At 36.8% G+C, this 11,171-nt stretch overlaps 1 protein-coding gene across 4 annotated transcripts in view; it reads right to left on the bottom strand.

Annotated features, from left to right (window-relative positions):
* Positions 1–592: 592 nt before the first annotated feature.
* The window catches only part of LOC127636836 (multiple C2 and transmembrane domain-containing protein 1-like), a 47,341-nt gene continuing 36,762 nt past the window's right edge, over positions 593–11,171 (bottom strand). For 2 of the 4 annotated variants that reach the window (XM_052117600.1, XM_052117598.1), the window contains 6 exons: positions 8,586–8,705; positions 6,180–6,236; positions 2,828–2,937; positions 2,611–2,720; positions 2,281–2,378; positions 593–2,188 (listed from right to left, as the gene is read on the bottom strand). In XM_052117600.1, the coding sequence (XP_051973560.1) occupies positions 2,120–2,188; positions 2,281–2,378; positions 2,611–2,720; positions 2,828–2,937; positions 6,180–6,236; positions 8,586–8,705 (564 nt within the window). In that variant the 3' untranslated portion in view covers positions 593–2,119. The remainder of the gene's footprint in view (positions 2,189–2,280; positions 2,379–2,610; positions 2,721–2,827; positions 2,938–6,179; positions 6,237–8,585; positions 8,706–11,171) is intronic. The other 2 variants (XM_052117596.1, XM_052117599.1) reach the window with 1 other exon arrangement.

Below are 11,171 nucleotides of genomic sequence, written 5' to 3'. Positions count from 1 at the left end.
AAAGATGCCCTTCATAGCTCAATTAGTCTGTCCTGATTGCCACAGAAGCATGTATTTAAAAGGCAGGGATTAAAGAAACTAATTATAAACCTTTCATTTGTAACTGGGAGATGGACCCTTTAGGAGCCCACATGAGCATTAATGTGGTCACAAAACTGTGGTTGATGACTCATTCATTATCTATTACTGTTAATGCTATTCCCCCAATATACATCACACTTACTGCTCTCATACATACTGTATCTCTAATCTGGATGAGTTAATTGGATGCTCTTTTTAGAATAACAACTGATTAACAATCTTCATTTTATGACTACCAACCCTCAAGTCCCAAGTTCGAATCCAGGATGTGCTGAGTGACTCCAGACAGGTCGTCTAAGCAACCAAATTGGTTCAGTTGCTAGGAAGTGTGGAGTCAAATGGGGTAACCTCCTCATGGTCGCTATAATGCGGTTCACTCTCGGTGGGGCATGTAGTGATTTGTGCGTGGATGCCACAGAGAACAGCGTGAAGCCTCCACACGTGCCATGTCTCCGCTGTGTACACACGTACAAACCCTTTGACACCAAGCAGTTGTTTAAATGCTGTTATTAATTTGTGTTTTAATTAATGAATTCATTTTCTTTTGGAGGGTAGGGTTACTTAAAAGTCAGCATGAAACCAAAATTGATCCTATTTTTTTTTTTTATGCACATTCTTGATCTTATTTTGAGGAATGCATTGATGCACATGATTTCAAAGGAAAACATGTTTGTATTTGTGGTATTTTTACTTTACATGATTCAATCCATTACTGGAGTATACAATCAAGTTGCATCCAACTTAGTTTTTTCTCATTGAATATCCTGTATTAATACTTTTTAGAAGTTTTGAACAATCTGCACTTTTGAAGACCTGTAAATACCAAAACTAATCATATTATATATAAAAATGTATATTGTTTCATTATTTTTGTTTAATAACACCAAGTTCATGACCAAAGAGTTTCTCATTGGTTGGTTCCATCCCTGTATGAGTATGCAAGGTCAATGCTTATACATTTGTTCTTTTTCTAAATGTACAGTTTTCTAAATGTAATTATTCCAAAAGGTAAAATTATAAATCATTCATTCATTCCTCCAAATAATAATAATTTTATCTTTGTAACAGTTAAACATGCTCATAGACCATAAAGAGTAATTCTTGTTAAGAAGCAACACAAATATACAAATGCTATAAAAAAAACACTGAATCATCATTCGTCATGGCATACATAATAAAAAATGCATATTACATTGGAACATCAGTATGAAAGAGGTCATTGGTATATGTGCCCAAAATAACATAAATTATCTTTCCACAATGTATATTTACAGGAATATTTTCAAACACTGTTTGGATTTGGATCTGGATCCACAGCATGCAATTTCTCCTTTAAATACATGGTTACGGATTAAAATCATGTTCAAAACTCACACCCAATGGGAATGATATCAACATTGACCTCATATGTGAAAAGTACCCCATTAAGTTTTGTATCTTGAAGAAGCTGAGATTAAACCAGATTGTAACCCATTGTGCATATTTTACAATTCATTTTGCAAATGTTTGTGTTTGCCCCAGAAACGAAGACAACTGATTTCAAGAAGAATCACATTTCGAGAGACAAATTCATTGAAGCCACGGCCTAGCAGTCGGCGCATGTTGGGCAATACGTTGAGCTGTGGTGCTCACATGGGCGATGGGAGTTTGAATCTGGATTGCAATATTTTCCGATCCCATTTCCCCCTCTCTTTCCCTATCATCTCTTTCAATAAAAGTGGCAAAAGGCCAAAAATAAAATTAAAACCCCAAATTAAAAGACACTGAAGTAATGCAAAATCAGTGTCATAGAATATGAATGGGGTTATAAATATTTAAAAGTACATTATATGAACAACAATACATTTTTGTTCCATGTAAATATCACTACCCCTGGAGGAATGTTTGCATAAATAACAATGATAGCAACAATAGAAATATCTTTTTTTTTTTAAATAATCCCCTTAAAAGTCTATGTGACATTCACAGTGTATTGTAAACACATGCAATGCTCTGGAGGCTGTTGATTTAAACATTTAAAATTGCATGGCAGAAATGATCAGGGATTGTTCCTTCTTCTCTTGCTGGGGCTTTGTGTGGAATCCAGTTTGAATTCTTTGTATTGAACCTGTTGAGTACATAATGCACAAAGACTTGTAAGTCACGTGCACAGGAATGAAAATACATTTAATTGTCTATGTTACGTCTACATTCCCTTACCATCTGAACATCTGACGGAACTCTGGATAGGAAGTCCATTAGCTCGTTGTTGTCGATGAGGTAAGGGTTTCGAAGTTTTTTTGTGAATTTATTGATACCTGCATTGAACATGAAAATGTATTTCCAAGGCTCAAGGGTTGTATACACAAGAGAAAATCCAATACAAATTATGTAACATTTATCAGACAAATTAGATTACAAACTAGCCCAACATCGGCAGATTAATTATCCTGGCTGTTATGGGTATGTTTGCCTATAAGTAAAAAAGACTGAAGAATGATAAACAACTGAGAAAGTCTTTAATGCACAAAATAGAATAAGATTTCTCACCCCAGACCAGTAAAATGTAGCGTAGTGGGATGAAATAAATTAGAGTAGCACCCGCAATCAGAACTGTTATGGCTAACCAACTCAGAAAAGGCACTGACCAGTTGAATGTGCTGAGAAAGAGAAACACAGAATATATGTAAATCTGATAAAACAAATTAAATCCATTCTATTGTAAAAGGAAGCTACAGAGGTATAAAATAAGATAAAAACTTCTCACTTCTTCACTCTTTCCCCAAAGGAAGCCGCTTCATCCAGGGCATTCTGAACAGAAACGATCACATCTTGAATCGCGTAGAATTTGTCCAGGAATCCCTTTTTCTCAGAATCCTAGTGTTTGAATATACAAAACTTAAAATAAATTTTTTTGTACATATTTTCACATTTCGTTGTGGTTTTATGTCCTGTTTTGGCCTATAGGACATCATTTAGTAACAAAATTTGCATTTTAGTTGCTTTCTGAGAAATGAAAGACATGGGGGTGGGGAGCTTTTGTGTGCTGGCTGGTGTCTCTTTAGACTAAAAGGTTAGTTGGTGTAGCTTAACACAAAAGCAACCAGTCTCCAATCTCAACCACAGCTTCATTAATATGGAAAAGAGGGGCTCTCAACAACACATATTCCTAAGAACCTGAAAGAAATGTTTCAAACTCTGGAGATGCATCTATATGTATTAAAAGTCTAATAATGTAAATGTCATGAGTTGCATTATCAAACCAGATGCTTGCCATATTTTTGTCTGGGGGCTGTTCACACTGTATGTGTTGTTGCTTTCGTGCACACTATTTTAATATTGGTTTTAATTTTCTGCACTAGACTGATGTCTTTGCAGACTGATCATGCAGTTCAATTGGAAACAGTATGTTGACTTTTCTTTAGCTATCATTGGTCTGTGCTAACCGAAATGTGAAACACTTCCCCAAGTGGCCAAAGTGGTAAATATTGTTGGGCGTATGGACACGTGTGAGCTCAATTTTACACCTGTAATGTCCACGGAGGGGCACCAAAAGCTAGTTGTGAAGTGAGTTGTTTTACAGGCTGTAATAGAGTGAAGAGGAATGCATATTTTTTTTAAACCATTACCCCACCAACCCAAACCTAACCCTAACCATTAGTAAAGTAAAAATGAAATGTTATAAGGAAAAATGCAACCTCCGAATTGCACTCGTCACTGATTATGCAAACGTGATTACTTCCTGGTTTCTATGCGGGATGCGAACATGGGCCTCCCACGCTGCTGACTCAATGCAGCCATTCTTGTTGTGCCACAGGGGAAGATAAACACACTGCACATTGCCAATGCAAAAATGTCTGATAGGATATGGCACTTGTCTATGTGTTGGCATTATGTGGTCGATCCTCGGGTATCGGAACTTTTGGAAACAACAATCCAACAATGTGTTGGTGTGAATGGCCCCTATGACTCCACAATAATTGAGTTTTGAGAGCAATTTAAAGTTTTCTTCCAGGAAGATGGACAAACAATTTTGATGACTCCTCTTTCACTCAGTGATGCAGCGAAATCTAGAGATGCAGCGAAATTTAGGACAAGAAAAAAAGCCTGAAAATCTTAGCCAAAAATGTTAACAGAGACTGTTACTTTAAAATCCATTAACAGAAACACATCAAAGTCCACATCCTCAGAAGTGAAGGTATTGCTCTTTTGGTCATTAGCGCATTAATAAAGAGCATTTTCCAGTGCTCTGTTATTGTTTACATTTATGCATTTGGCAGATGCTTTTTTATCCAGAGCGACTTGCAGAGCCTTTATTACAGGGACAATCCCCCTGGAGTAATCTGGAGTTGAGTGCCTTGCTCAAGGACACAATGGTGGTGGCTGTGGGGATCGAACCAATGACCTTCTGATTACAAGTTTACCAGTTATGTGGTTTAGACCACTGAAATGCAAAGGATGTAAAAGTAAATATACAGTTTGCAGGTGCAGCATGCTTCAGCGAATGAGCACTGCTGTGTTGTTGACACACAAACAGAACGCGTGCGGCTCGCGATGCGCTTGTTTTCAGCGCCACAGCTCCAATATGTGAGCACTCTACATGAACTCCATGTTAGATATACTGTAGGTGCTTGATAGTAGGTTTTGCTTAAAGCATGCATTGAGAACGGCATTGGAGCTGCATTTCACATGAGAAGCATATTAAAATGACTGTATACTAGTCAATAGACAGAAACTCAATGTTCTTTCTATTTCCGTAGTGTCACATGTAACGGCTAACAATAGCAAGTAACAAATTGTGTTTTTTTTGGGCTGTGACATGAACTAAAGGCAATTAGCTAAAAAGGACAAGCCTTTGATTTGTCCCAAATATGTCACATCACGGAAGTAGAATGGGATTCGACCACTGTTTCATGTTGAATTTAATGTGTCTGATTTAGTTTGATCTGAAATTTTGTCATTATTAAAGTCATTTCGTTCAGGTCCAAAAAGACTCGGTAGAGTCCAGTTGATATACAGCACCTCCCTTTTTATTAAAAACATAAACAGTGCCATAGACTTCATTTTCACACTAAACACAAGCTTTATAAAATAGCATTTCAACTGGAAAGAGCGCCTCATATGTGTCAATGGTGGTACTATTATTTACATTATATATACGTAAACCCTTAAAAAATATGATAATTAGAATACATGCAAATAGTATCTATTTGAAACAGATATAGAATTGTTTTTTATTAAAATACATTTTTTATTTCAGAATATAAACATCTGCCTGGTGTATGAACAATGAGGGAAACATCCCATCAAATTCCATTAAAAGGTAGCGACACATATTTAGGATGTCATAGAGACAGAGATGTTCTCTTTTGACTTTGTCCAATCTTGCAACCATTTCGTAATGCCCAAGCAACACCCTAATCATCCAAAACAGAAGTGTTTCAAGACACTCAAGCCTGTTTGTTATTTTGTGTTGCATTTGTACATTAAACTAATTTGAGATTAATTTGGTTTATAGTATTCTCCACAAACTAACAGCAATAATCTATAACCGTGACCAGAAACAGATTTGACCAAGTGTTTCGTTTGAGCCCAGACTTCACCTGCCACGTGTGCAGATGGAAAATTAATAGGCCGGGCTGCAAGTAGTGTTATTTTATCCCTGACAGCTTACAGGGGTCCAGGTTCAATAAATCAATTGTCCCCATTAATTAGAAGGAACAATTTCTGAAAGCTTAAAGAGTGATATCTACTCTCGTCCCATTTTCATGACCAGCCGGTGGTGCACTAAGTGCAAACATATGTCTAAGCTTAGCCCGGGTCTATGAGGGTTCTTTATGAATGGAAATCAGGTGTCTGGATCATTTGTGCCAAAATACCCAAGTTAGCTCAGAGGAGCAAAGGTCAGTTCGCTAATGGCTGCCTTGTGGTGTATAAAGGGGTATGGGAATGCAAGGAGCGGTCAGAGTAAAACATCTGGGATATGTGGAGTATATTTGGCAATGCAAGCATCAGGTGCAATTAAACTAAAGCATTGACACAAATATTAAGCTGTGTGTCCACTTTTCAGCTGTCCCATAGAGCATTGGGTTTACAGGGCCAAATTAATGTATGGTTACCTTGTCATCTTTGTCACTGTCTTCCTCCTCATCTTCAAGAAGGTCCTCCATTGCTTGCTATGAGAAAAAAAAGTGGTTAAATTCATCTTCGTTTGTGTTAAGCAGTTAATTTTTGGGTGAACTATACCTTTAAATGGATAGCAAAGCCCCCGTTATCTCACATGTCTCCTCTAGAGTTTCAGATGAGATCTCTAAAATGTCTCAAATTTGTCAAATGTGCTAATATTATTATCTGAGCTATGCTACTTTCCCTGACTTTTCTTGTCTTTTGTGATTACTGGATTATATTAAAATCATTTTATAAATATTGCACTAAAAAAAAAAAAAGAGCAATTTCTAGGCAATGAAATATTGACCAGCTGTGCATAACTAGGAAAAAATAATAATTATATATATATATATATATATATATATATATATATATATATATATATATATATTAGTTGCTCTTTTCCCTCTTACACTAACTGCATGACACAAGGTATCTTAAGAGACGCATTTGAGCAACCTAGTCTGAAACATAACAAAAGCTCCATGACGTCTCCTGAGCAATGAAAGAGCAACATTTGAGCAATAACATTTTCCTCTAGGAAAGGAATGTAGACTCCATTTAGAATTTGTCATTCAATTACTCACCCAAAACAGTATCAGTGTTACATCACACACAATTTGATGCCAGTAATTACAAGTGTGCCACCATTTCATGCCCATCTGTACACTAGCAGGGTTGGAACGCAAGAGTATACATGATTGACATTTATGACAGTTTGTATATTAGCGTCAATATCCATCTTAATGTGAAAATGATGAGATGTAAAACAATTTCTCTCTCCCATTCTGTCACGTGTCTGTCAGTTACAAAGGATAAAAAAAATACAAATATCGATTCTTGCAGGATCCTGATAATTTCATATTTAAATTCGTAAGGTAGTGGAAAATTATAATTTTATTGTTTTGAGATTCATCTGATGTGTATCTGACTTTTTGACCGGTTATTCCAGAATATAACATTTAATTAAAATTTTGATGGCTTAATTGGGAAGTGAACAAGCTCTCCATCAGCACTCATTCCACGCCATTTCCACAATTAAAACAGAATCAATTTTCAGGGAGTTTTGCACACACACTTAGCCGTGATTGGCAACATTTCACCATGGCATGAAATTAGTTTGACACAATTTAATTGGAAAAAAGCGATAAGTAAATACACCAGGTAAGTGGAGTAGCACCTTTAAGTGCTGATATATCCTTTCAACTTATAATTACCAGAAGTAATTGGAAAAAAATATTCAATTCCAGCTATGCACACATCTTTAATAAAATAAACACTTAAAATATAACAACGTTTGGTCCCACTTTATATTAGGTGTCTTAAATACGTACTAACATTGAAATACAATACAATGTATTTATTGTGTAACTACATATTGTTCTGCAAAAAACACATGTTCTGCTACTGAGGTTGAGGTAAGGGTAGGTTTAGGGGACTTGTTAGAGTTAGGGTTATGGGTAAGGTTAACAGTGTAACTACAGATGTAATTAAATGCAGGTTTTTAAATGTAAGAACAATGCAACAACACAAATGTACATAATAAATACATTGTATCAAATGGTTAAAGGAATATTCACCGTTCAATACAAGATAAGCTCAAACAACAGCATTTGTGGCATAATGCTGATTACAAGAAAAAAATGTTTCTTAAAACAAAAATTGAAATTACAGTGAGGCGCATACAATGGAAGTGAATGGGGACAATTTTTGGAGAGTTAAAATGCAGAAACGTGAAGTTTATAATTTTAATAAAAGCACTTCCATTAATTCTTCTGTTAAAACACATGTTTGAGCTGTAAAGTTGCTTAATTCATAATTTTTTACAGTCGTTTTAGGGTTTAAAAGTTGTTTCAGAGTTTGTTGACTTTACATCCTCATACAACGAAGTTGTAAAGTTGGTTATAACTTTAGAAAGAAAAGGTTAGTAAGTGATTTTATCACACTCAAACCATGTTAACACACATATTGTTTATGTTTTGTGGCTATACTCTTGAACCAGTTGGTATTTTAATGTATACGGATTGGCCCCATTCACTTCCATTTGTAAGTGCCTCACCGTATTTTTTTTAAAGGAGGAACGTGTCTAAATTAATTTTGTTAATAAACATAATGCCAAAAATGCTGTTAATTAAGCTTAACTTGTATTAAACCCAGAATATTCCTTTAAGGACATAGTAGTTAATGTTACCTGATATAAAGTGGCTCTCAATGTTTATCAACCAGGAAGAGTTTCTGGCTTGTTCAAATAATCACATTTTGGGTTAGATTGCTGCCCAGAAATGCATAAGGACATAATGTGCTTAAAATGAGGTAGAGATAAATGACATTTTTAGCAACAGTAGGAAGACACTCACCAAACCTCCCTCGCGTGGTTCCTTCCCAGTTTCCAACAGGAAGTAATTCCAGGTTAGAAGCAGCAGCAAGGAGAGTGGAATCATGTAAATCTCAAAATTCCAAACCACCACCACAAAGATCTGGCCAACCAAGAGAAATCAGGATATAGGAGATATAGGCCACGTCCATACTAATACATTTCTGTTCGAGGTGTAAATGTAGCAAAAACTATGGAAAATGATTAATGTTAGGAAACTGAAAGCAAAGTATGCAGTACTAGAGAGCATTTTAGAAAGTGTCTGAGAGGCATAAATGTAGCAAAATAAACTCGAAATCCAATAACGTAGTGTGACCGTGGCCATAGTCATACAGTACATCTTTATTTAAGAGTATCTCCTATTATGGAGCTTTGATGTCTGCAATTCAGTTTTCTTGTGAATTTCCATGTTACAAGTGTTTTTTCAGAGGTATAAAATAACTATAAATGACTACAATCTAGATATCAGTTAAAGTGTATGACAGTTTTATTGCAACTTGTTGGTGTAATTTCCTTTGTAAGAGGTGGGTAATTTATGTGCTGAGTAGCATTACTAAATGGAATTGCAAAAATTATGACTGTTTTCAAAGATGTTTTTTAAACACTCCTCTTGTCCTCTTGTGTGAAACTGTTGTGAGAAAGACTCAGTCTACAGAGCCCCCCTCAGTTAGAGAAGTAAGGTGTGTTGATGAAGTGTGGACATTTTCAAAAAGGTGAGTTGTGTGGAAAGCTCTTGAAGTAATGTTCAGAGAGGACAGACGGGGGCGCGGGGTGAGTTCAGGCGAGAGGTCATTGAGGGACTGCGTCTATTAGCTCTAATCGTTTCAGCTCAAGGGTTCTTCAGCACTAAACTATGAGTACACTTCACACATCACAGCGCTTCAGCACAGAAGAGTCACCAAACACCCTCAAACTAAACCCTACATCTATTATATATACAGAGAGAATGTTTTTCGAAATGTGTTTGGTTGCTAAATTTCCCTTGGGGTAAGGTATCTGTATGCAAGTGTGTGTGGTTGCTGGTCGGGTTTTGCCTACATTGTGGGGACCAACAAACAGTCCCATGAGGAAAACAGATTCATAAACATACTAAATAATGTAAAAATGCAGAAAGGTTTCTGTGGGTTCAGGTGTAGGGATGGGGTAGAGTTAAGGTATTATTAGCTCAGTATAAAAACAATACAATCCTCCCTACAATAGAAAAACAAACTGTATTATATGAAATAACACAACATATATACATTGAAACCCACTATTACCCCTCCCAAATCAACCATACCCCACCCCCCAACGAACACGCCTGTGGTCACATATAAGAGTACACAAACAAATAAAAAAAGTGAATATAATAATCATACATAATAAAAACTATACTTCTCTCTCCACAGCCCCACCCCTAGCGTCCCCCCAAAACGCCAAACAACTGCCCCACTTCCAATCAAACAAATCCCAAAACCCCAGCCTTCTACATGACACCTCCTTGAAAGCTGCCACCCTCCCCATCTCCACACACCATTCCGGAAATTAGGGCGCTCCAGTCGACTTCCATCCCCTTAAAATAATATGCCTGCCAATCATAACACCTGTCAGAACCCAATTATTTGTGAGTTTACTCCCCATATTGATGACCGCCCCATTGCCCAAAATACAGTCTGGGGCAAAATGAAATTTGAGTACCCAATACGTTACATATAAAACTCTGATACTTCAACCTAAATTCTTGGATCTTAAAACACCACCAAAAAACATTGGTCTCTGTCTTCTGATTGGCATCGCCAGCAGGTGGGTGTATCTTTACGACCAATCCTATACAATCTATAGGCAGTCCAATAGAGTTTTTCAAATCTTGCATTGCATAAGGCGCACCCTTGCATCTCTAGATTCAGACTTGACATTTTTAAGAATCCTAGCCCACACTCCCTCCTACAATAACAAGTTTAAATCTTTCTCCCATAATCTCGTGATAGAAGTTAAAGCTTCGTTGCCCAGACCCTGAATTGGCAGGGAGAAATGCACTGATGCCTCATGATCTTTTTCAAAAGCAGTAATCACCTCTCCCAGAGTATCTGCCGCTTAAGAGGGGTGTGTGCTACCCCAAAAATTGTACAGAGCAGGTGGAGCAGCTGCAAATACCTATAGAACTGAGATCTGGGAATCCCAAAATGTTGAACCAAATATTCAAAGGATCTCAACAAACCACTTGCATAAAGGTCACCGAGTGTAGTAAATAATTTGGGGTTCAAACATATGCTCGAGGCAACATTTAAATAAATGTCTGAATTAAAATCTCTGGGCACTTTTGTCTATACTGACTGCAAATGCGAGATAACGGGGTGTAACTTAACTTCTCCGATTAGTTTGATAGAAAGGCCTTGCAATGGCAAAACAGGGGCAAGATATTCCTGTTCAATACAAAACCAGGGAGGGGCTCTCTCAGGTGGAAGCGACTGAATGCATCATAATAAAACAAAATGTTGGTAGGCCTAGCCCACCTTTGTCAATCAGCCCATGTAGCTTATTAAAATGTAATCTAGGACGCATACCATTCCAAATGAAGGACTTGACTATG

The sequence above is a fragment of the Xyrauchen texanus genome, chromosome 44 (genome assembly GCF_025860055.1).
Source record: "Xyrauchen texanus isolate HMW12.3.18 chromosome 44, RBS_HiC_50CHRs, whole genome shotgun sequence".
Classification (NCBI taxonomy): Eukaryota; Metazoa; Chordata; class Actinopteri; order Cypriniformes; family Catostomidae; genus Xyrauchen; species Xyrauchen texanus.
The sequence above is the reverse complement of the archived record's forward strand: the minus strand, read 5'-3'. Positions and strand labels throughout refer to the sequence as shown.